General features: G+C 43.7%; 1 protein-coding gene across 2 annotated transcripts in view; it reads left to right on the top strand.

Annotated features, from left to right (window-relative positions):
- ERN1 (endoplasmic reticulum to nucleus signaling 1) overlaps positions 1-25,604 on the top strand; it is a 66,994-nt gene extending 41,390 nt beyond the window's left edge. Inside the window, exons 5-22 of one of the 2 annotated variants that reach the window (XM_044449508.1) lie at positions 1,942-2,014; positions 2,989-3,111; positions 4,339-4,440; positions 4,552-4,813; positions 7,298-7,376; positions 8,162-8,318; positions 9,621-9,739; positions 10,340-10,531; positions 11,801-12,062; positions 12,867-12,957; positions 13,818-14,007; positions 14,889-14,988; positions 16,408-16,607; positions 18,880-19,027; positions 19,767-19,894; positions 21,998-22,121; positions 22,366-22,433; positions 23,046-25,604. In XM_044449508.1, coding sequence (XP_044305443.1) covers positions 1,942-2,014; positions 2,989-3,111; positions 4,339-4,440; positions 4,552-4,813; positions 7,298-7,376; positions 8,162-8,318; positions 9,621-9,739; positions 10,340-10,531; positions 11,801-12,062; positions 12,867-12,957; positions 13,818-14,007; positions 14,889-14,988; positions 16,408-16,607; positions 18,880-19,027; positions 19,767-19,894; positions 21,998-22,121; positions 22,366-22,433; positions 23,046-23,252 — 2,625 coding nt within the window. In that variant the 3' untranslated portion in view covers positions 23,253-25,604. Of the gene's footprint in view, positions 1-1,941; positions 2,015-2,988; positions 3,112-4,338; positions 4,441-4,551; positions 4,814-7,297; positions 7,377-8,161; positions 8,319-9,620; positions 9,740-10,339; positions 10,532-11,800; positions 12,063-12,866; positions 12,958-13,817; positions 14,080-14,888; positions 14,989-16,407; positions 16,608-18,879; positions 19,028-19,766; positions 19,895-21,997; positions 22,122-22,365; positions 22,434-23,045 lie in introns of both variants that reach the window. The other variant, XM_044449507.1, reaches the window with a different exon arrangement.
- The last annotated feature ends 404 nt before the right edge of the window (positions 25,605-26,008 follow it).

The following is a 26,008-nucleotide window of genomic DNA, read 5'->3' as shown; positions in this document are numbered from 1 at the left end:
ATGCAGCATTTGAACAAGATTAATGGGTCCTTGGAGCATCTTTTGAAGCACCTGGAGCAACATGAGGCACTTAATTATAGTCTGAAGGAATTCAGCAATCTTGTCAAGAAACACAACCTATTCCAGAGGAAAATGTGCATGGGACGGATGTATTGGATTCCTACTATGCATCTGTTAGCTATGCTTTCAAAGGACATAAAGTATTAAACATGTCTGATATTCCCTCCTTCATTGCATAATTTCTTAACTGAAGTTTTGTGATGAAATGGAGATAAATGCTGGTTTTTTACAAGCGTCTTTTCCTGAAGCTGTTTCAACTTCCTCTTATAATTTTAACCAATATAGGTTTCCTCTCAAATGCTCAGAAGGACATAGACATCCCTTGCATCTCCAATGTTAAATATGTGCATAGATAATCAAGGAGGAGCTCATGGGAAAAGCCTTTTTCCATTGGAATCCTGGCAAAACCATGGCCAGACAGCACACGATACTGGCCCAGACAGACAAATACTCTGAGCCAGCGTGAGGTGCATTCCCATGCTCCTAATATACTTTTTGAGTTTTTGGTGTAGGCAGCAGCCTTTCCTGAACATTGTGAGTGTGTTTTTAATCTCATGTGCCCTTTGGAATGTTAAGAATTACTTATTGGAAGGTGCCTTTGTAGGTCTTAGAAGTACATTAAGGTCCTGGGGGTAGCAGTTGTGCTGCATTCTTCATCTTCCCACAAAAACATAAAAATCACACCGTGCTTATGAACACTCTTAAAGTCATCTTCTTATTTCAGTGTGCCACTATATGGTCACCCCTTTGTCGGGATGATCCCCAATCCACTGCAGTGTATTGTCTTCCTGTGAGGCACGTCAAGGATTTCCATTCTCTGCTCATAGACCTGGAAATTAACTTAAGTGGCTGTGGAACAGTACTAAGAGAGCAAAAGGGAAAACTGACCAGGTAGTTAACCAGGTAGTTAGCTAACCTGTGTGAAGCTCTTTGAGGTAAGATACTCACAGCAGAAGGATCACCAGGGAAACAGGACACCCTGCACCTTTGGGTGGCCAAAAGACTAGGACCAGAGACTAGTGTGACCAAGGGTGGACCAGCATGATCCACAAATCAGGAATCACTTGGTGACCGCCCAACAAGAGAAGTGGCATGCTTACAAGATTTTCTTCTCACCTTAATTTAAAAGGTCTTAACTGTTTCTTGTGCACTGGATACATCAAAGGCTTCCTGTTATGTGAACTTGGAAGCCACAAAAAAGAGGTGTGCTTTCTTAGTGGGCAATGGATGCACACATCCTGGGCAGAGATGCTGATCGCTGTAGAGAAATAGACACCAAAGCACAGCTAATTGTAACAATTAGCATGTTCTGTACATTTTGGGCTGTCAGGGAGCAAATAGAGACTAAATGGTCATCCCCCTCCCTTCTTGCAATACATGCACATCTCAACACCAGAGAGAACTAGCATCTGCTTCTCTTTCCTGTGTTTGTTTCTTAAAATGGAGATTAAAGTCTCCTATAGGGAATGTGAACAATGTTGCAATGTATTGTAAAGCTGCAGGGAAGACAAAGCTTGCATTTTCAACCTCCAAGACTGGAAGAACAGATAGGCCAAATGGCAAGAAGGCCAGCGGGCTCTCAGAAACTGTTGAAATACCTGCTTTGTTAACAGTGGCAACTGGCAGTGGCAGCAAGTGAATGCCACAGCTTCATCGATACAAATCTTTGTCACATCATATGACGCAAGAGCACATGCAGATTGCTGATAATTCTAGCTCACGCTGACGTCTGCTAGAACAGACAAACCCCAGATCTATTTCAAGTGACTCTAAAATGGCCACATGCATGGAATTGAAATTTGCTGATCATTTGTTATCTTGCAAACCTCACTAAAAACGACTGTTCAGTTCAGATGGCTAATAGGACTGTTTCTCTTCCAGAAACTGCCTTTCACCATCCCTGAGCTAGTTCAAGCGTCTCCTTGCCGCAGTTCAGATGGCGTTCTGTACATGGGTAAGGCCGACTTTGCTTCCTCGGAGTACATTGCTTACTGTTGGGGAGCTACCGGCATGAGGTGTAATGGTCTGTGTGGAGGCAAGAGCCTTGGCTGGAAATTTCTTCCAAGTTGCAGCTGCAGGTTCTTTGTCCCTCTTTATATTTTGTGATGTGTAATTTTAGTTTTTTTTAATTCTGTGGGATTTTTTAACATCCTTGTCTTTATTTAAATGCACTTTTGCAAAGCAATGTTTTGTCATTAGGCTTTCATACCTCAAATGATACAAGCCTTGTTATAATCCTTCCGTAAACCACCACAATCTAACTCAATACTGCAGTTATATGGTAGATTTTTTAAATAAATATTTGGGTTGTTGTTTCTGTTTCACAATGAAGACATTGCTCAGCAATGACTGTATCACTCTCCATTTCCTCATTGTGCCAGGGGCAATGAAAAGCAAGCAAACAAAAACTGGCGTTCTGTAGAACAACATTTTGAGAGTCCAGGTGCAAGAAGGCAAGGAATTAAGGAGTAGGAGCATTTTCGGAATCACCCTTAATTAGGAGTGTAGGGATCGGTTCTGAAGTGATGGCATCATGAGGGCCATCCCCATAGCCACCCCTGCCGCCAGAGTCCCAGAATTCAAGAAGCTCTGTTAATCCATATGAACAAACCAGTCGTGGCAGCTTCCATTTCTACCAAAAACAGCTCTTTGGTAAATCAAATGGGCTTTAATTGCCCGTCCAAGAAAAAGCCATGTGAAAAGCCTGTGCATTGCGGCAGGGAGCCATATCTTGTTCAGAAAATTCGTTTCCCCACCAGCTAGGATGAGGGCTGCAGCTCAGCGCAGTGGGAGCAGGGGACTGTGGGTAGAATGGCAGAAGATACCAGCAGCCCTGCTAAGAAGAAATGCAGAGGCTGCCTCCCTGGGCCCCTGGCTCCACCACACCACTGGTCTGAACTGGATTCCCCGGCTGATGTTTCCTGTTAGGTAAAAAGCAAGACAGCTGGTATGTGGTAGACCTTGCAACGGGGGAGAAACAGCAGACCCTGACCTCTTCGTTTGCTGAAAGCCTGTGCCCATCCACATCTCTCCTGTATCTTGGCCGAACAGGTAGGATGTTCTTCCCTCTACCACTTAAAGGGTAACTTTTTAAAGCCAGGCAGACCAGAACAGGATATGCTGATGTTACGAGGTTTATTTGATCTCTCAAGATGAAGGCTTTGTACTAAAAATCATTAACCTTCATGCAACAATGAGAATGTGCCATTTGCAGACATTCAGTGAAGTGTACAATAGCAGCATAAATCATTTTCTTTGGTGGTTTCTCTGGCATTTCATTTTATTCAGCAGAAATGGATGATTATGCCGAAACATCTATTTAAGAACAGTTGCACACAAATGCTTTGGTCTTGATGGAATAAATGTAGGAACAGCCATGCTGGTGCAAACTATGGGGTCCATCCATTTATCCCAATATCTGGTCCAACAGCCACTCCTGGAAACTCACATTTGGGGCAGGAAGGCAGTGGCTCCTTCCTCACTGCTGCCCTATACAATATGAAATTTAAACAGTGGAGGGGAAATCTGGCTTGCCTTTTACTACCAAATAAGTGATTAGGTCTACAACTACCAGTGGAGGAGAAATACAGAAAAAAAATATTCAGGTTTGAGCTTTGTCTGAAAAAAGAAGTGCTTGGTTTTGTTTGATATAATTAAGGAATGATCCTATCACAGTAGGTGAAGGTTATAAAATACTTTGGATTTCCAGGTCTGAGTTTGGAGACAAGAGATCTGAGCTGGGAATCTGCACTCTTAAAAGCCCATCCCAGCAGCCAAGCCGCCTCTTGGAAGTCGGGAACTTGACCTTAAGGAGGCTGTAAAGGGGGCATTCAGGTGGGCAGGGGGCGGAAGAGACTGCAGAATCTAGAGTGAAACATACCCTGTGTCTCCGCGGCCTTCTTCCCTTTCCCTGCAACTTGCCCCAGTTTGATAGCCCAAAACAGCCATCTAGCAAAAAGGCCAAGTGGGAGGAGCAGGGAGGAATGGATCACTTCTGCCTCTTCTCCTGCCGTACACGGGATGATCATCAGCCTTCCAGTTGAGAGGCTGACATTCATCTGGATAGGGCTGCACCTCGAGTACACGAGCCTCTAAGCTGGATTGGACAGAGACTTTGCTAGCCCAGCATTCTTTTCGCGCAGCGGCTCGCGTCCCAGCAACTAATGCTCAGAGATGCATCCCCACCACCCCTGGACTAACATACAGTTATCTTGAGCAGTAGCTGTGGGTGGCCTCCTCTTCTGAAGCAGAGCTTGACTGTGGATTCCCTTTGAACAGAATATACCATCACGATGTACGATACCAAGAGTAAGGAGCTCCGCTGGAACGCCACCTATGTCGACTATGCAGCCACCTTGCCTGATGAGGATGTGCAATACAGTAAGAGCCTTGAATGGGTCCTCATTGCAAGTTGTCCTGTGACTGCCACACCTTGTTTTGAAATGTTGTGCAAGGGCTCTGTGTGATTGCTTGCGTTTGTGTGCATTCCAGAAATGTCCCACTTTGCATCTAATGGAGATGGGCTGGTGGTGACTGTGGACAGTGAGTCGGGGGACGTCTTGTGGATCCAGAATTACGGCTCCCCCGTCGTGGCTTTTTACATCTGGCAGCGGGAAGGGCTGTGGAAAGTGATGCATACAAACGTGGGTGTGGAAACACTGCGCTACCTGACGTTCATGTCTGGTGAAGTGGGACGCATCACTAAGTGGAAGTACCCATTTCCCAAGGAAACAGAGGCCAAAAGCAAATTAATGTGAGTATATTTCAGTTCAATGATGCGATAAAAAATGTCCTTATTATATCAAGGCAATTCAGTTATTGCCTAAAGTCTCTACTCCCTTCAAGCAAACTGTGAACTTTGTAGTAGTTGTAAAGTTTTAGTTCTTCAAATCATGGAAGGCAGTCAACCTGAGTTTAATAATTCAAAGTCTATAGTTTTCAGGCCTTTCCAGATTATTCTGTTAAGTCAATCTTAAAACTTACTCCCCTTGCTATTTCTTAAAATACCAAAGAGCTTTACAAAAAATGGAATGGAATGGAATGGAATGGAATGGAATGGAATGGAATGGAATGGAGAAAGAAGCTGACTGCCCCACTATTACTGTAGATTATCCAACAAAAATCCAGTATTTGAGTTCTGTTGAAAGAATATGTCAGGTACAAGCATAGTAATGCTCACATTGCCACACATAAATATATGCTTAAAAAGCTCTTCAGGAAATCAGACAAGGCTTTTCACTTCTTTTTAGAGGTGTTTTTGTGAACTTTTAACAAAAGGCTGAATACTCATTTTCTCCATTGGTGATGTATTCAGTTGCCTAGAGAGGTGGTGGGCTCTACTAGAGACCTTCAAAAAGAAACTGGGCAGCAGTGGGATGGTGTAATGTGGTGTCCTGCAACAGCAGGGGTTTGGACCTGGTGGCCTTCATGGCCCCTTCTGACCAAACTATTCTATGATTCTCGTATGATGTGTAACTCTGTTCTTAAATAAAATAAACAGCTTGGATGAAAAACGGTGCCTGTATGGAAAGGGATTCTACTCATATAAGAGTGCTGGCCAATTTTCACCAGTCCCTTCTCTGAAGCTGCAGGTTCTTGGGCTGCATCTCATGCCTTTTTGGGGGTCCTGCAGTCCTCATGCGTGGATTTTGGGGGGATGGCAAGAAGGAGATAAGCAGTCTATATGAACAGAAATTGGTTTGCATGTCTTTCAGTCAAAACCATACAGCAGCAAATGGGCTGCTAACTATTTGCACAACTATTTCATTTCTGTAGAGAGAGCTTATCATAGCGTTAGTGCTGGAGTGAGACTGCTGCTAATACAGCTTTTGGCAAGTCCTTATTTGCAGTAGCAATCAGAAATCAAAGTACACTGCTATTTAAGTAAAGGAAATTGGAAGAACAATGTTATTTAGGAGTTTTGATAATATATTGTAAAAACCAGAACACATATGCAGTTCAACTTTGATATATTTTCATCGTGTTTAAATGTTTTATATAAATCAAGGTGGGCAGGAGGCAGATCTCCAGATGTTTTGGACTTTAACTCCCAGAAGTCTCTGCCAGTGTGGCCATTGGTCAGGAATCCTGAATGCTGAATTCGAACACATTTAGTTTTTGACTTTGGAAGTCCAAAACATCTGCTCATCCCAGTAAACATGATCTTTCCATTTTCTTTTGAATTCTTTATGCAAAGTGCAATTTCAGATTACATCCACACAATGAGATTCATCCAAAACAACATTTGTGTTTGGCTCCTTCAGATCAAATAATTCACAATATAAGCATTAAATACTGACATTGAGCAAAACTATTTTTTATTTATTGATTTCTATACTGCCTATTAGTCAAAAGGCTCTCTGGACGGTTCACAAAGTTAAAAAGCATATAACAGAAAAACAAAAACAATATGTAATAAACAAACAATAAAACAATAACACCAACTAAATCAATGGCAATAGACCCACAGCAAATGCAATCAAATTGGTATGGAGGTATTTAACTATTTTAATACTGGGCAAATAAAAAGGTTTTTACCCAGTGCCAAAGAGAATAAAGAGTAGGTGCCAGGCACTCCCCTTTGGACAGCTGGTTCCATAGTCAGGGTGGCACAACGTAAATATTTATTTAATTAATGAAGCTGAAAACTGCGATGTGGATTTGTGTTTAGAAATGCAAACAGGAAATAGTTCCATCCCATTAAAATGAATGGTCATTGTACAAAAGGTACTAGCAGGATTTATAGAGTGAGCCCTTGGAATGCCTGCTTGGACAGCAGCTGGCCATGATACTGCACAGCACGGAGAGGCCCCTTCATCTGTGACCCGTATGAAATCTGTTCCAAGCCACAGTCCACACCGAAGGGGCAGGCTCACCCGCTCCTATCAGGCCCTGGCTTCAGAATAAACAGGCAGTGCAAATGCTGCACCAGCACACACAGAATGACCCCCCGTGTCCTGCCACAGAAGCAGTTTCTGGTGCTTTCCAGGGGGAGGCTGCATTGCAAACAGCAGGGCGGGCACGTCACCTCTGGAAAACAACTCCAGGCTTTCTCATTGGCCCATTTATTTCTGGTCATTCTATCAGGTTAAGAATGCTGGTATCAAGAATGGTATATAGCTACATATACAGATGGTTATGTATGGTGTGTGTGTGTGTATCTCGGTCCATCCATCCATTCATCCACAACAACAGCACTGTGACAAATTCTTCCCAACTTTCTCTGTTGCTTTTCTAGGCCAACCCTCTACGTAGGGAAGTATTCCACAGGCTTGTATGCATCGCTGTCCATGGTTCATGAAGGAGTAGCTATTATGGTAAGCTGTACTGAGCCTCCATTTCTAGCAGGTGCAGTTCTCTCTTGCCACGCAGAAAAAGCAGTGCCTTCCCTTACTTCTTCGCCATTCAGATTCATAACCAGTGCAGCATGACTACTCCTAAGTCAGAGTTAATTGATTGACCACAGGTCATAAGGAGTGAGAGCTTATTTTGCCCTGACAGCAAAAGAAAACCTTTCATTTTTCAAAGAGATTTGGGGGTATGTGTGAATCTACCCATTCTAAACAGAAGACGTAGACAGAAGCGAAAGGGATTGTAGCAAGTGGTGCTTTTTGAATGGCCCATTAATTATGTACTGCTCCCAATGCTGTGTATAATCATTATCAACTAATAATGGCATCTTACCAATCCCAGCAGAGAAGCCCATCCCGTATATAGCACAGAAATTGGCTTTGTCCTGTACCTTTGTTTATGGGCCTAAACTGCTTCTTTGTCTGTGCTGTTAATTCTAGGTTGGGATCACCAATAAAAAAACTGAAATTACCTTCTGGGAATTTTACCTTGTGTCAGTAATGTAGACTCTTTATAGCTCATATCCTTTGCACTGGTAGTTTGCCAACAAAGTAACAACAGCCTTCAATAATCTGTTTAAGAATAGACTTGAGTGTTTATGCTATAATAGTAAATTAAATTCCAAATAAACTTTTTAAAGTGTTGTTATTATGATATCTTTGTTTTATTTTGTTTTTGTGAAACAAAGAAGCAAAGCAGCATTGCTTCTTTTCACAGAATAGTACTTAGAGATTTTTCTTTTTCTCTGTAGCCCCGGGGAAGTCCCATACCTCTGATAGAGGGTCCCAAAACACCTGGCATCACCATTGAAGAGTGTGTCATCACCCCAAGTACTGATCTAAAGTTCGCCTCTGGATTTAAACAAAACAACAGATTCCACTATCTGAAGAACCACTGGCTTTTAATAGGTATCAAGAAGTAAAAATCAGACTTTTTTTGCATTGCACTGCCCTCTGATGGACAAAATCCAAAATAAAAATATGGGTCATATCCTTGAAATGTATTATCTACACTTTCCATGACCAATGCTTTACCTTTCTTACCAGCTGGAAGAAAAATAAGAGATGGGAAAACCATCCCTTTTGTATGAATTTGTTAACAGTAGTGCACTTATAAGAATTAAGCTACTTTTTCTAGAAGCCAAGAACATGATTAATGTCTTCCATGCCAGACGTCATTTAATCTCAAATGCTTTAAGCAATTTTCCATGCTTCCAGTGCCTGTAATGCAAAATATTCACTGCTGTGCTGAACTTACCAGGGAAAAGATCATTTACTATGGAAAACACCCTCTGGATTTGAATCCGATTTCCTATCCTGTTCAGTCATACCCCGTAATGAGGAAGCATGGTTTCTAATGAGAAAGTCATTTGATTCTGTGCGGCATCTATCATTAACTGACAAGTTATGAAGCATTTTAGAGCAAGTCTTTAAGTCTATGAAAAATGCAAGTGTTTGACTTCAGGTTTGCTGGCTCTGCATGTTTTTAACAGAACCTAGAATCATGGGAGCCTGGTGCAAAAGACAGACACTTAGAACAGAATTTTGAGCAAGATCTGAACTGCTTGTTACTGGAACCCCGAAGCCCACCAATCAGAGCCTCATGGAGAAGATGGACATTCCAGAATCAAGGGTGCAGTCCCATTGCCTACACCTTTGATGCATGCAGGCCTCTGAATTCAGAGCTTAGGCACATCCTAGGCCCTGAACAAGGCCCAGTGGCGGCAGTCGCTGCCACCACGATGCCTTGATTTTTACCTAGGTAGTCGATTCTTTTCATGGGGTCTGTTCTGAGAAGGACTAACAATGACTACAGACTCAAGGAATCTGCCTGTAGATCCATGTCTGCCTTGGGCCCTCTTCTGACTTACGGAAGCACTACCATAGCAGGCTGTGAAAGTTGTTTTAAAGAATGACTGGGTGAACCCACAGAGAGTGGCCAACAGCCATGTTCCATGTCCAGGGTCAGTCTGTAGAAGCTGAGAAAAAAGCACAAAGAAAGGTTTTGTAGACTTGCAAACCTCCAAGAAAGCTGTCCACTTCTGCAGGGAGAATGCAGAACTAGTACACCCTTCAGTCTTATCCAGCAGCCTGTTTTACACCTGATTAATATGCCACACATTCCCATATTTTCAGTATTCATATAGCATGCAATGTTGCTTGGCCATTGCTTTTCTTTGGAAATAACAGAAGCCATATTCTTATTTCAAGGTCACCATGAGACACCATTATCAGCTCCAACAAAGATCCTGGAAAAATTTCCAAGCAATTTACCAAAACGGCAAGAAAATGTGATTCCAGTAGAGTCAGACAAGGCTGCTTTCGGAGAGGTTTGTGGATGGAATGACTCTTAAGAAATTCATTAGGGACGTGAACAGCACAAACTGTGTCAAAAGTAGGAATATGTGAGCAGGAGTTGTATAGATTTTGGCTGTAGCTCAATCCATTGAAGAGCCCTTTGGATAAAGGAACTTGTCCTGTAACTTGCATGACTGTGTGCATTCTTCAATATATTGAATCAAAACCAGTGGTGGGCAACTTGTGGACCTCTGGATATTGTGGGACTGTAACTCACATGCCTTACCCATACCATTGGTGATATAATACTACAGTTATAATTTTCACAAACTTCATTAATATAATTAACTTTATGCATTAATTGCAGTTGATGCTAAACATGTCTTCAGACAACCTGAAACATCCATTTGCTGTTTAAGAGTGTTTTTCTCATTTCCAGTCACTGCCAAGTTTGGCCAAGTTTGATGCAATTTTCTAAAGAATGGAGATTTTTTCATGTAATTGTATGTTATGAACTTTTTATAAATCATCCTTATTGATAAATGTGTGTTGCCGGCAACAGAGTAACTATAAAAGAGGTAGTGGTTGTACCCATGAAAGCCTCTGGACTCATGTACTTCTTGTTCACTCAGGCAATTGATCTGGCTGGCAGTTCTCCAAAAGACTTGCCTCCTCCCATTCCAGAGAATGCTGGAGAGACACCCAGCCAAAGTGTCCCCCGACCAGAAGCACCAGTGGATTCCATGCTGAAGGACATGGCCACAGTCATTCTGAGCACTGTCTTGCTTGTTGGTTGGGTAGCCTTAGTCATCACCTATCCGATGGTAAGGGACTTACTTAGCGTTTGATACTCTTGTTTATCGACAGAAAGAGATGCATCATTAATGCAGAGCACACAGCAAGAACAAGAGCATTTTATTTTGTGTTGATTGTCTTTATTTGAGTTGCATATTCTACCAAATATAGATTCATTGAGTTCCCAGAACAATTAACAAACTTTAATAATTTGTTTAATAATAATAAATACAACTTTAATTGTATCAATAAGATACAAGAGAGAATTGCACAGGTCTGTATTTAAAGTTCTAAGCATTTTAAAAAAAAATTCTGTAGAACTGCTCCAAAACCACTTTGGGGGGAAGGAACCCCAGGAACTGGTTTGTAATTTAAGCCAAGGATGTCTTTATTCTTTAACGACTATTGAGTGGTTTATGACTACCCAACAATGTAACAATGACAAAGGTAAATAGGTATAGACATGATCCATGTCAATGACTTTGTGCCTTCTAAGGAAGCTTTTTAAGGTAAAAGTGAAATACGTAAATAATGATATAAGGCAAAGTTTTATTGGAAAATACATTGCTCCATGAATATCCTATTTATTGACCCTACCTAAAACCAGCTTTCAGTGGAGTTGGAAGTCCAGCAATTAAAGCTAACGCAAGCAGTGATGCTGCAGTTCACTTTGTGAGGATAGATGTGAAAATCTACTGCTATTTCTTTTGCATCTTTTTCTCCCACAAACCAATATCCTTGCACAGTGCTAAGTTTATTTTTGTGGAGATTGAGGAATAAGTTATATTTACTTTTTCTTCAAGATCTTACTCATTTTTTTCAATATAAATCCTACCTTTCTACTAGCTCCCACAGAAAGTGGCTTACAAACCATCAATTTACAATATGCACAGTATCAGCAAAATAACAGTATCAACAAAAATAATTACAAAAAAGCTGCTGAAGATTGAGGTACCATTCTGATGCCATGATCTAACAGGTCACAAAGAGACTGGCCACAATTGGTGTGGCATTTGTATCATAAACTGTGGTTAGTTAAAACATAGCTTTGACTATGGTTAAAACATAGTTTTTAACTGGTTATAATCAGTTAAAATTAACCAGGATTTGTTGAGTTTGGACAACACAAGATGAAGTTACTCGACAGTGGAAGCAGAAGTTTGCCCAAGAGAGTGGGTGGAACATCACGAGCCAAAGCCTTATTCCCATAATGATTATATGTATTACGATATTGGAATACAGCCACACAAAATCAACTTTAATTGTTAACCTTTGCTTGTGATTTTCCCCCTCTCAAGAGCATCCATCATCAGCAACAGCGGCAACACCAGCAATTTCAGAAACAGCTGGAGGAAAAGATAAAGTTGTTGAAGCAGCAGCCCTTCAGGCCTCCCATAGAGCTGCCAGCTGAGGCAGAAGTCCTGGATGGTCCCTGCGTCAGGCCAGACAGCTCAGCCACCAGCTCACCAAATTTGTCTCCCAAAGCATCAAACCACTCTGCGTATTCCAACGTCTCTGCCTCTGATGTTGGGAGCTGCATTTCTGCTGAGCAAGAAGAAGGTGATGAATTGGCCTAACTTTTTTGTGGTGGGATTAAGAGTAAAAGGCCGTGTGCCTGCTGAGGTCTAAGCAAGGAGAACTGGGGAGGAATCAGCAGCACTCTCTCTCCCAAGAGTTTCAGAATCGAGTCCAACACTAGGTATACATTTCATGCAGCTTCGCATTTCTCCACTAACATTGAAACAGTTCCCCTTGCAGGAGCCATGTGAATACTTGTTTTATTCCCCATCTCAGAAAGCAAGGCCAGGCAGCCTTTCCTTCCCACGGGCACCTGACCCGCAGGAAGTGGTGGGACGGCACCTGGAGCCATTCTCCATGTGCCTTCATGGTGCACAGGTAGTCAAGGATATCCTCGGGTGATATTAAAGACTGCAGCAAAACGTCCCGGGGGGGAAACAAGAGTTTCACATCCTCTTGGCAACAAATGCTTTCTTCAGGTGATGTGTAGGGAAGTTACAGAAATAGCAGTTAACTAGGGCCGATCTTTTCTGTTCCTCCATGGAGAAGTTACAAAGCTGACAGTACAGTGCTCCGCACATCTGCAGGGAAGTAAGTCCCATGAGTTCAGGACGACACACACATGAGTGCCGAGGACTTCAGTCTTGGTAATGTCATATTAGGGCATCTTGCCATATATCCTGATTTTACTTGCATTTCTAGTTCTGAATGCTGGTCTGCATTAAAATAGCCCTTTAAAATCCTGGCAGCACTCTAAGAATCTTCCTTCACTTCTGTTTTTGGTTTTGTTTCTTTATTGAGGTCTTTCTCTCTTTCACCCTCTCTCTCTCTTCTGTTGTTGCTCAGATGGAAACCCAGCCACGATCGTGGTTGGAAAGATTTCATTCAACCCGAAGGATGTTCTTGGACATGGAGCTGAGGGAACCATTGTGTACAGGTAAAGCACTGGACATGGCACATGCTTAATAATTTAGTATTTTATGGTGACCACTTAATAGAACTAGAAACTCTTTCATGTAGCTTTTTTCCCCTGTATGTGTGGGGGGGAGACAGGCTTTTTTTGCATTCAGCACAGAAACATCCATATCTGGACTTTCTTTTCTGTGTCTCTGTACTGATGACTGCATCAAGCTCTCATGTTGTTGCTATCCATCTGCACAGAAAATAATTTCCATAGGCATAACTGTTGCAGTTACAGCATCTTTGTCTGCCCCCTTTCTAAGAGATACTTCTCATGTTACTTTTTCTTTCTGGGTTGAATCTGTAATATCCCTTCTGCAGACAGAAAGCTTTCTTCTGTCTACAAGAGGCTTTTAATCTGTGAAGGAATTTCATTGGTGGAATGGAGCTGGCAGCAATGTCGATCCATTTCCCACACCCCCTCCAGTCCCGTGTGCCTTCCCAAATCTGGGGCACCCTCTGGAACAGTGGGGGGTGCTGCAGAGAAAGGGAGAAGTTGACAAGCATGTCTCATCTGCTCAAAACACTGCCACTAGCAGAAAGGGGAGTCTGCTCAGGGAATGCTTCTTTGGGCAGAAAAAAAAAATCCCAGATCCAACCCTCTGCGTTAGAGAACACACATCCACTGAAACACTTGGGCAGCATAAGTTGTCTTTGTTATGGTAAAACAAGCCAAATTCTCATGTGTCAGCTTCCTGATGGGTTTATCCAATACCCAAGACTTCCTCTAGATTATACTTCCTTTAAGTTCAGTTTTAAATCTGTTAATATGATAAATACTGCAGGAAAATTCTGGTTGATTTAAATATTTTTTGTTGCATATTACAATTTTTACAGGGGGACATTTGACGACCGAGATGTTGCTGTGAAGAGGATTCTCCCTGAATGTTTCAGCTTTGCTGATCGGGAGGTACAGCTGTTGCGAGAGTCCGATGAGCATCCAAATGTGATCCGCTATTTTTGCACAGAAAGAGACCGGCAGTTCCAATACATCGCCCTTGAGCTCTGTGCTGCTACTTTGCAAGAGGTAAATAGTGAGCTCTTAAACTGGGAGCAACAGCTCTTACACTGGGAGACTCAATTCAAAGAAGAGAGCCAGGTATTTCCAACCTACATGGTTGCACCTTTTGCACTTAATTCTGTGGTGGGATTCTCTTCCTGTGCCTCTGGACAGAGATTGCTCTATTCTGCATGTTCATTTTCAGTGTAGCACAAGACAAAGGCAGCATACAGAGCCCAAACCAGGGGTGCAGAACCTCTCTCGGCCCAAGGACTGAATTTCTTTTCAGAGGAGCTGACTGGGAACACAGTTGCTGAAGGCAGAAGACTGGAGGCCACTTAAAGCTCTTACTGCCAGTAACAGTCTTGGGAAAGGGACTTCCCTTTAGATGGGGAAAAAACTGCACACAAGCCAGGAAACCACCGGATGGCACATGATCAGAGGAAGGCAGCTGGTACGATGCAATGGAAGGATGGTCTTCTGGGGACGTCTGGAGGGCCAGATTGGCACCCCTGCCCTTGAGGCAGAATAGAATGGTGGTAGTCTAAGACTGGTCCATGCCTGTGATTGTATTACATTACACAGGTAACATGACTGGCAGCATTGCTGGAGCTTGGGGAATGCATTGCAAGGGAAATAGGTTACCTTGTGCTGTCCAGAAGTTTTGGGCAACAGCTTCCATCAGCTCCGGCCAGTGATGGCCAATGGCCAGGGATGATGGGAGGGATAGTTGGCAACATTTGGAGGGCACCTCGTTGCCTACCCCTGCCCAGTGAGCTATACAGCCTGCTCTTGTGTCAGTTTACTTAGCAGTAAATGCAGCAGTACGCAAGGGAGCTTGCTTCCAAGAAAACACGCCTGTCCCTGCAGCCTAATCCTAATGCCTGTTTTGCTTGTCTGCATTCTAGTATGTGGAACAGAAGGACTTAAGCTACCACGCTTTGCAGCCAATCAGCCTTTTGCAGCAGACAATGTCTGGCCTTGCTTATCTTCATTCTCTCAATATTGGTAAGGAATGGTTTTATCTGAACATCCAATTTCTGTGATGGCTGCATATTTCAGAGAAAGGATATTTTTAAAAATGCTTAGAGCTATGCAAGCCTCAACATCTTGCTCTCTAGTGAGTATAACATTGACTGCATGAAAACAACTATTTTGAAATGTTTCCCTCTTTACCCTATGGTTAAGGAAAATTTAGTGTCTGGTAACAGCTCTCCCAAAACCTTACTGCTGTATGTACAAAGTTAGCAGAGATTTTTACTACTGCTTTGTGTTACTCTGTATTTTCCAATGCCACCCAGAGAGTTCAGCTGGAATTCAGCCTTCCTCCAAGCATGATTTCCTGCCTGCCAGTCCACACTGGCCATTTCAGGTCTGGATGATCACAGAAAGTCCTGGCTGTTCTGCTGGGTGGAATCATGTTTTTTCTGATAGCCCCTCCATAAAGCAATAGGAAAGGCAATTCCAAATATATACAAGTGAAATAAAATTATAATGTCACCCAATTATAAGACTTGGGTACAAAAATACATTTTAAAATGATCTAGCATCTTTCTAGCATGTGTTCATTTCATCTAACATTTGAGGGAGACTTCTGAAAACAGACTAATATCTAGTGCAGCCTTTCCCAACCTGGCCCTTCAGGGGCATCTGGACCACAACTCCCAGAATTCCCATGTAGCAGGGCCATTGCCTGGGAATATTGGGTGTTGCAGTCCAAATGCGTCTGGAAGGCACAAGGTTGGAGAAGACTGGTCTAGTGTGTATCCTGGAAACAATCACACATCTGATGTCTGAAGGAGAAGCAGACAGAAAGCTGACAAGATGAAGATGGTTTCTTTGCTTTTTAAAACCTTAGACCTCTGCTTGCCCCATCCCCTTTTTATTTTGGGGTGGTGCTTTACAGAGTACAAAAGAATGGCTCCTTTCCTTGGAGGTATTTAGCCCAGCAATTTACTGAGGCTCCCACTGCTGTTTTTATTACTTTCCAGTATGTTCCATAACACAACACAGGGTAACACCATGAGATGAAGCAGGCTTGTGTAATTATGCCAGGCTTCTGTAGTTTACAATGGCGGCGTCTAGGAAAAGAGCTTGCTTTCCTTGTTTTGAAAAAAGATGCAAAAATGGCTAGAAGAGGAAGGAGAGGTCCTAGAGGATGACGAGGTGAAAAGGCCCTGCAAACTGCTTTGAGCACACAAGTGCCTTGCACTGAGAAACCCTAAAGCAGGGGTCAGCCTCACAAAGGGAAGGCAAGGAAGAGGATGTCTTTGGGGGAACAACATTCTCTACACAATGTGGGGAAACAGAAAATGGGAAAGACTGTTGCTTGTGGTCATGTAATGACAACCTATTGAAGGAAGGTTAATACTTTAAGGAATAAAATGATTGCACTTCTCTGGGGTCTCTCAGATGCCTCCCTTTTAGTCCACAGAGATCTGAAGCCCCACAACATCCTCATCTCTATGCCTAATGCCCACGGCAAGGTCAAAGCCATGATTTCAGACTTTGGGCTGTGCAAGAAGCTTGCAGTGGGCAGGCGCAGTTTCAGCCGTCGGTCTGGCGTCCCGGGCACCGAAGGCTGGATTGCCCCGGAGATACTAAGTGAAGACTGCAAGGACAACCCGGTAGGTCATCTGCGTGTCCCTCAGAGACACTGCTCGTGGGGCTGGCCTGCTCACGGCTTGTTCCACGGGGATTTTACCTGGGGCGCGCCTTGAAGCGAGCCTCAGGAACATGCCACCATTTCTGCCACCGTTCTCTGGACTGACTTGAGAGTCTTGACGTAACAAGGCAGCTCAACTCTGGCCTTTCTAACAGGATCTAACTTGCAAAGTCCAGACGATCCCCCAGTGCGGGATATCCTGGCTGAACTGTGAACTATGAAGAAAGGGATGCAAAGGGGCTGCCCAGAGTCCTCCGTGGTAAAATGTAGAGGGGCAAACAATAAATTGACAAAATTTATTTTGGTTTGCACAAAATGGTGTAAAAACTGGAGGTGGGAGTCTGCTTGCTGTAGTTTCATCCCTTCATGCTTTCCTCAGTGCAAGCATTTTCAGAACACCTGTCACTTCTCTTTCTGATATTGCAGGCTCTTCCTCACGGGATTCCCTTGGAAGCAATCTGCCATCCTTTCCTCTCTTCCGTAGAGTTCTTCTCTATGTTCTTTCCACCTGCTTTTTATTTTCTCCTGATCAGACAGCATGTCCTCCCATAAGGGTTTCGGCATTCCTGCAGCATTCCTGAGCTAGCCTCGAATTTCCATTTGATTTCTTGGATCTTTTGGAAGAGGTCTCTTGTTGTTCATCATTCACTGAGCCTTTCTATGGCTTTTCACTGGCCATTGAAATGGTTCATTTTGTCTGTACATGAGAGCTGCTGAAAAGTTACATTCAGGATTTGGAACCAGTTTCTGACACCTTTTGCTTCTGCTTCTCGCCTGCCCTCACCCACCATGTTTCTCCTGTCATCCATCTAGACCTTTTCTTCCTTTTTGTGACAGGAATTTTCTTTTTGCATTTTTCCTTAATAGAGATTCTGGTTTCGGTCCAGAGTTCTTCTGGTTTGTCAATGGAGTTCATTAATGCAAATCTGTTCTTTATGTGGTGTTTACATCCCTAAGGAATGTTCTTTAAGTTGTGTTTTGGCACTATATTTCCATTAGTGATCTTTTCAGCTTTACTGTGATTTTTGATATTAACAATTCATGGTCAATACCACCATCTGCTCCTCGCCTTGTTTTGTCAGCAAGGATACAGCTTCTCCATCTCTTACTTCTAATTGCACAATCTGTTTGATTTCTGTATTGATGATCTGTAAAGCCATCTGATTTGCCATAAGCAGATTGTTGGATTCGCAGAATTACTCGATGACCTTCCTGGTCCCTTCTGATCTGGCTGTTCTCTGAATTTGTGCGAACTCTGTATCGTCATTCTCCTGCTTCATTGTTGATCCCAGGCCACATTCTCCCACCACCCTGGATCCTGCTTTGTTTCCTACTTCTCCATTCCAGTCACCTGTGATCATCAGCATGGTTTTTTTTGTTGCTGCTGCTGTTTTGGAGTGGGCAGGCTGTCAATTTCTTCTTGAGCACCTGCCTAAATTTTTTCAGTTTCTTTTGCAGAATGTGTTGTTGGAGTGCAGACATGAATGACGGTTATGTTGATAGGTATTCCAGAAATTCCGATAGACATGATCTTGTCAGACATTGGGTTATAGCCTCTTCCTGCTTCTGCTACATCTAGCCGGAGTATCAGAGCTACTCCATTTCTTCTGAGTTTGTCCTTTCCAGAGTAAAACACTTTGTGTTTGTCTGACTAAAAATGCCCCATTCCCATCCACTTCAGTTCACTCATTCCAAGTACTGCAATGTTTAACTGTTCCATTTCTTGCTTTACTGTTTCCAGTTGGCCTTGATTCATTCTTCTCACATTCCATGTTCCAATTCTATATACTGTGCAGCATCAGATGTTCCTTTCACCTTAGTGCATGTCAGCCACTAGGCTTGCTTTCAGCTTTCAGCATTTTTGAGTGATAGCAAAAAGGAGGAAAATCCAGAAAAGCATTAAGGACATTGTCAGTAAATACTGTTCAATACATTTTGAAATTAGGATAGATTCTAAGATTAGGTTGTATATTTTACTATAAATTCTAAATGTGGGTTATGTAACTTACCTTTGGTTAAATGCCCAGATGTGGCTTGTGCAGTATATGCTTTGTGCCTCTGATTATCCTTGGCTGCATTCTGTATTTTTAGAGTTTCACTGGGGAATTTTTTTTTAAAAGATGAACGTTACTGTATTTTTTCATGCTTCTTCTTGGAGCTTTATATCTTTCATGTGGCTCCACATGTTAAGAATGCCATAGTGTAATTTTTTTAAAAAATGCTTCTTGTTATAGACCCATACAGTGGACATTTTTTCTGCTGGATGTGTTTTCTACTATGTAATATCAGAAGGCAATCATCCATTTGGCAAATCCCTGCAGCGGCAAGCCAACATTTTGCTGGGTGCCTACAGTCTGGACCTCCTAAACCCAGAGAAACATGGTAAGCACACAGGTTTCCTGATACAAGTGCATTTGTAGGTTATCCAGCCATCAAATTTCTCTTGTTTTTGTTTTGCCTGTGTGAAAGTGATCTTTTGTCTAACAAGAGAGTGTAAACTATGAGCATGACATTCAGGAGTGATCAGACAGGGCAGTGGGTGGATATATTTGCTTTTCTACATGAGGATGTGAAGCTCAAGCTGAATCCAAACTGAAGATGATTTGTGGCAGGTTAGTGCCCCTGTATCAGACACACATGTGTCTCCAAACTTGGAGGCGTACGTGCATCTAAGCTGCAGTGAGTGGCGATCTCCATGCAGTTTGTTTAAATGGCCACATTTGGCCCTCCAGATAAAGCGCTGGGGAGGAAAGAGGCGGGGGGACCAATAGGAGTCAGGATATGTAGATAGCCCCAAGTTTCTTGCCCCCTCAACTCCCAGCATGCTGCTTTTCCTCCTCCAAGGTGCACCAGGGGGGCAGCTGGCGCAGTTCTTTCTGTTATTATTATTTATGTATGTTTTTACGTATTCTTGTGAGCCACCCCAAGGCTTTGTTGCGATGGGGGTGGCATAGAAATGTAATCAATCAATCAATCAGCTGTGAGTGGAGCTGGGTGGAGGCTCAGCCATTGAAGCTCCAGCTCAGAGGCAGCAGGACCTTAAATTACTTGAAGGTATCCTAAAGGATTCACAGAACCGCATAAACGCTAAATAAAGAGTTGTCTTCTTCTCCTTCCGTAGAGTACATAGTTGCACGAGACCTAATAGAGCAAATGATCAGTACAGATCCTCAAAAACGGCCTTCGGCTAAGTGTGTACTAAAGCATCCATTTTTCTGGAGTTTAGAGAAGCAGCTCCAGTTTTTCCAGGTCAGTCATGATTCCTTCTCTCTTCTTTCTGCTCCTCAGTTTTACATAAACTTATACTAAACCATAGCTGGAAACAGTATCTAACATGGTTCTAGTTATGTTCAGGGGACTGCAGGTGGCACAGTGGTTTAAACCGCTGTGCTGCTGGGCTGGTTGATCGAAGGTCTCCGGTTCGAATCTGCACAACGGGGTGAGTTCCCGTTGCTCTGTCCCAGCTCCTGCCAACCTTGCAGTTCGAAAGCATGCAAATGCAAGTAGATAAAAAGGTACCACTTCGGTGGGCAGGTAACAGCGTTCCGTGCACTTCGGTGTTTAGTCATGCCGGCCACATGACCACGGAGACTGTCTGCAGACAAACACTGGCTCCCTCGGCTAGGAAACTGAGATGAGCACCGCCCCCTAGAATCAGGCAGGACTGGACTTAATGTCAAGGAGAAACCTTTACCTTTTTTACCTTTAGTTATGTTCAGAGCAAGAAATGATTAGCTGCCCAAATGGTTACTCTTCAGCTGGCTACTTGCCTCATCTTTGTTGAAGGAATCTTGAGTGTTCCTCTAGCTCTGAAATTCTGTGTCTCAACTTCCAGTCCAACCCAGTGCATCATATTATAGGCAAGGTTCTATAGGCCTGTTCACACAGAGCAGTAACAGACCTTGGGTTAATTAACCCATGGTTTGTCATGGTATGTGCTTAGCAAATTATGCTTCTGCTTTGCGTAATCAACCTAGTAGGTTGTTTCATGACATGCAAGCCCAGATACCATGGCTTATTTGTGGATGAAATGAGCCCACATCCCTAACCCGTAGCTTCAGTATGGGTTCAACCTACCAATAAGCCATAGTGTTGGGCTTCACACATCACAAAACAACCTCCATTTGGAAGCTGAATATATAAAATGACATTGACACCTGGCATGGAAAGTCATGGGTTACTTAATCCATTGTATGGTCCCCTTATGTGCTAATTGGATCTCTTCATGGGCTGCAATTCTTTGGAGTTCAAAAGCGCAGAATCTGCTGTTTGATGTGGAATTTGGCAACTTAAGAATTCCAGCTTTCATTTTTTAAAAAGGCAAGTTTCAAACCTTTACAGTTACTTTGTGAACAATGCCTACTAAAATCACAAAAGCTGGAGAAAGAGACTGAATTCAGTGGTGGCAGATGAGGCTTCAGTGCCCTGCTTGATTTCTGCAGAACGAATGATCGATACAAAATTGCCAGATGATGCTGATTTCCACCTTTTCTTGGCAAAAATAGACTTGTTTTTGCATTTTCACCTAGACTGTAAGACATTTGTGCTTACTTCAAGAGGTTTGCTCGAAAATAATACGGGAAAAGTGGCGACACATCAAGGAGACAGTCCTGGTCCTTGCAGGAATGCATATGCTGCTGGGTAGCTCCTCACTGCCCAGAGCTTCTCCTTCTCCTCTGGACCACCTCCTGCCTTGAGGCAGCCACACTCGCCAGCTTTGCCATGGCCATCCGAGCTCTGCTGAGCTCGATGTGGGGGAATCAGGCTCCACCTCCTGCCCCCTTTTAGTGCCACTTACACAGGCCTGCTTCTCCCACTGGAGAGGAGGGGCCCTTTGGCCTCTTCCTGGCACAGAGCAAGGCCGCCTGTAGGTTTCTTCTCCTCCATCCGAAGTGTCCTTGAGTCCACTGCCACCAGCAGATAACAGGTCTCCACCAGTCAAAGCCCAAGCACAAGTGCGGCTGCCATGGCCATGTGCAAAAGGTGGGTGCAGAAAAGGCAGTCTCGGGATCCCCTCCTCTTCCTTATCATGCCCCCCACAAGGTTGTGCAGTGGCACTGCTGCTGCCTTGTGAAGAAGTCGACACTTGGGCGCTGCTCTCCGGCTGTGGCCTGCAGCTTTCCTGCCATCCCCGGCCTTTACTGGGGGTGGCCTGCCAGGGGGCTGGCCCTGAGCTGTGCACCTCTTACTTAAGTTCCTTGCTCCGAAAACCCGACAGGAGTTGCTGCTGCAGCTTCACTGGCATCGGGAGCACTTTGAGGGAAAGGGAAGTCACGATTTTCTGGTGGGGGAGCAACCAGATGAGCCCGGAACTAAAGCTGATGTGCCCTCCATGTGCTGTGCCAATTGCAGGATGTGAGTGACCGAATAGAAAAAGAGTCATTAGATGGCCCAATAGTGAAGGAGCTGGAGAAAGGAGGAAGAGCCGTGGTGAACATGGACTGGAGAGAGCACATCACCGTCCCTTTACAGACTGGTAAAACTTTATTTTATCGCCTTCACAGAGATTTCACTGGAAACATTGGTATTTCCCTCTGTAATTCATATGCCCCATCACTCCCATCAGTTCTTTGCCTGTGTAATGCACATATCATATCCCTCTTATCAAGCCCTTTTTAGGAATCTGGACTCCAAGACGGGGGGGGGGGGGGGGGGGGGGATTGTGCGCCGGGGATTGTTCTCTTTTTTAATTCCACTGTTTTCATGTTTTTTTTTTGTAGATCTTCGAAGATTCCGATCTTACAAAGGGGGCTCAGTAAGAGATCTCCTGCGGGCCATGAGAAATAAGGTACAGGTGTTTAGAAAATCAAGCATCATGGTGCACTTGAAAGCAGGGTGATGAGAGTGGGGGACTGGCAACTGGATTCTGCCGCCCTGATGCTCGGCCTCTGTCATTTTTGGTGAGCGCTGATAGATGGCTGTGAACCGCCCATGATCTAGACTGGAAATAGCCCAAACCCCTTCCCCAGTGTTCTTCCACTTGGAAAGCCTCCAGAGCTTTTCACTAAAGGGAGAACTAGCAGGCAATCCAGTCACAGATCTCCCACATTTCACACAACTCTGCTGTATTAAAACAGTGCATAAAGATCTTCCTGGGGAAGGCGGAGTGAGGTCCCAGTTGAAGCTGAATCAACTGCTCTTTCAAAGTGGACTTCTGCACCCCTCCATCCCATGGCAGCCCCTTCAGCCTCCTGAAAATGCTGCTTAGAGAGACCAAGGAGGTCCTGCTGAAGGGGAGCTGTGATGGGGAGCAGAGGGAGGATCCCCAACCCTCAGGCAGGGCCTTTCCTCCTGCGGAAGACAAACGGATCCAGCCAAGGGAACTCCCTTGAAGCACAGCACGAAACCGTGAATCCCTTGCAAACATCCCTTCTCTCCTCTCTTTTTCCCCACCATCCAGAAACATCACTATAGAGAACTGCCCCCCGAGGTGCAGGAGACGCTGGGCTCTGTCCCAGATGACTTTGTTCGCTACTTCACGCTGCGTTTCCCTCACCTCCTCCTGCACACCTACCACGCCATGCGGATCTGCGGTCAGGAAAGACTGTTCCAGCCTTATTACATGCAGGACTCGGATGGACAGACTTGTCCTGGAGACGCTGACTGAAGGCTGGGGGGGGGCGGCTTCTTTGCACATGCAGGCCTGTGCAGCGGGCCTCTCCCTCACAGGGTGACTAGAGGGATTTCCAGAGAGTGAAGCAGCCTCTCTGCAAGATCCAGACTGATCGGATGTGCCTTGGACTCTGCCTGCCCTGACTCAGGAAGACGACCCCGGTGGACTGCAAGGAAGGCAAGGCGGGAACTTGCACAGAGCTTTACACTGCAGAAGGAAGGAGGAGCCAACGGCAACCCCTGAGCCGAAGAGCGAAGTAGTGGGGTCTAAAACAGCTCCGCCTGGCACAAGCATTGCTGCAGTCTAAAAAATACCTGCACTGTGTGCTCTTTTTCGTACTGGCATTCAGGCTTTACTGCCCAGGATCATAAACGTTTTTCTTCTTTGCCAAGCACCTTCTGAATCTCAGGAAGGAGCCTTCTCAGTGCAGCACGACGTTTCCGTCCACTCTTTGGCCACTGCCATGCTGTGCATTTCAGAGGGGCATGGGAATGGTGGAGTTCTTTTTTTAAGGGAATGGGGTAGTTCAAACATGCCAGATCCGGCAACAGAAATACAGGGGTTACCTGGAAAGTACATAGCCTCCAAATGATGTAGTGTAGACCTAAAGATGTTCGTGAAATCACCAACTGGAAACATCAGGCCAAATGCTACCAGTTCACAGATATGCAAAACTGCACAGCGTATTACCAAAAACAGCAAACAAAACAAAACCCGCAAATCCAGATATTTCTGGAAGCATTTGTGGCTTTAGTCACATACTGGAAACCCCGTGTACGGTTGCAGAAATCTATTCAGATGCTGTTTCTGATTTTTTTTTTTCAAGAATGTGAGTAGTTGGTAGATGTGATTTAGATACAACAGTCAATCCTGTTAGAAATGCTCCTTAATTTTATTGGTAATGTTATGGGATCAATCCTGAACTCCAGTGCTGAGGGGCACAGAGAGAGAGAAGCTCTCCCTCGATAGTGGCCAAAGCCATGCCACCTTTGTAGCCCTGTTGGCCACTGATGGAGTGGAGGAGGGGGGTGTCCTGCTCCCTCCACAGGCTCTAGCCTGGGAGCCTCCAGGTCAGCCAGCAAAGTTTGGCAGGAGAGTAGGGCTAGCGGAGAGGGGAGGGGAATGGACTCACAGAGGAGCTGAACCTTGCACAGGCCAGAGGGGCAACCTCTGCAAGCTGGAGCAGAAGTGGGTTGCTCTCCTCTGCTTTATAGCCACTGGGTCCAAACCCCCTTTCCCCCCAGACATGTCCCTAGAAACGGGAAAGAAGTAAATGACCCCTGGACTTACGTTAATCTTCCCTCTCATTGAGAACAATGGGAGTTTTAAAAAAGAGACAGACACTTGCTAGGTGTGTATGGGATGGGTGAGAGACTCCCACACCCCTCTTTTGCCCTGGCTGGTACGCACCTGGCGGGGTTTAGGATGTGCAATGGTTCAGCTCTACTGCAAGCTGTTAAGCCAGAGGCCGCAGGACTTTATAGGAGAAAATAGGCTGGATATAAATTACCATTCAAAGACTAGAGTAAAACGTGAGATTGCTTAATGGGTTCTCACAAACAGCAGAAACACCCATCTCCCGCCCACATAGGAGCCTCCCGAGAGGCACCTGCTTCCCATTTTGAAGGATGCAGTTTTCCTTTTCAATGTCCCTCAAACTGTCATGCACACAGGAATGTGCAGAAGGAAGCATTAAGGATTCCTAGTGATATACTCTGAAGTTTCAACATCCTATTTGTAGTATTCTTTTACAAAATATTTATTTTATATATTTATATTTATTTAATTTTAATACAAAATGGTACCATCTTGAATGGTACAGGTATAAAGCATGCCAAATCTTTTTAAAGATAAAAATAAAATAAAAAATAAAAAATGAAATCCTCTCTGTTGCAGTGATCTTTTTTTTAAGTGGACAAGGAAAAGGTATACTGCATCTTTTCAACCAACTTGTGCATTTTTAATTCAATCTCGATAAAATGTTCTAATTATAAGGAAGCCTTTGATCTGTGTGGTTGTACTCTTGTGTGTCTTAAATGAGTAAATTATTACTAATGAATTGTATGATTGGGCATTGATATGGGTAGGTCGTTTTTGCTTTTCCTTTTGTTCTATTCATTACAGGGAAGTGGATTTTTCTAGTTTTATAACGCAACAGAAAATATTAAGGTAAGATACTCAAATACAGCTGTCACAGGACTATAAAGCTTGAAAGTTACAGTAGTCTTAACCTACGTTAATTGAAATTGTATTCCATATTTTTGTAGTTCTACTGTACAGTACTTTTATATTTCTTCTAAATCAGAACTTCACACTGATAAAGAATAAAAATAGATTTTGAAACCATTGTACAGTGTCCTTGCATTCTAAAATATATTTCTCCTAATAAAGCGGTCTCACAGCTTCTTTTTGCTGTTTGGCTCTTCAGCATCTTTTATGGGATCCAACATTCTGCTATCTGGCTCTCTCTTTCTCTGCAATCCAGGGCCTGTCTGACCAAAATTGACATGGGACTTCAACCTGCCTGAATGAAGAACAGTTAGGACACCAGGAAGTTTGTCAGCTGAGGAGGCAATCTGTATGTGCATTGTCAGTGTACTTTGGGGAAAAAACATCCCCACATTCTTCTATATTGTAAAACAATATCAAGCTTCATCCAAGATCTGATAGACATATTTTTAGGAATTATAATATGCACAATAAGTGGGCTGGGTGTGTGAAAAACATTTTGATTATGACATGATTGTGAT

This window comes from Varanus komodoensis, unplaced genomic scaffold, assembly GCF_004798865.1.
Source record: "Varanus komodoensis strain SLA01 unplaced genomic scaffold, ASM479886v1 scaffold59_1, whole genome shotgun sequence".
Classification (NCBI taxonomy): Eukaryota; Metazoa; Chordata; class Lepidosauria; order Squamata; family Varanidae; genus Varanus; species Varanus komodoensis.
The sequence above is the reverse complement of the archived record's forward strand: the minus strand, read 5'-3'. Positions and strand labels throughout refer to the sequence as shown.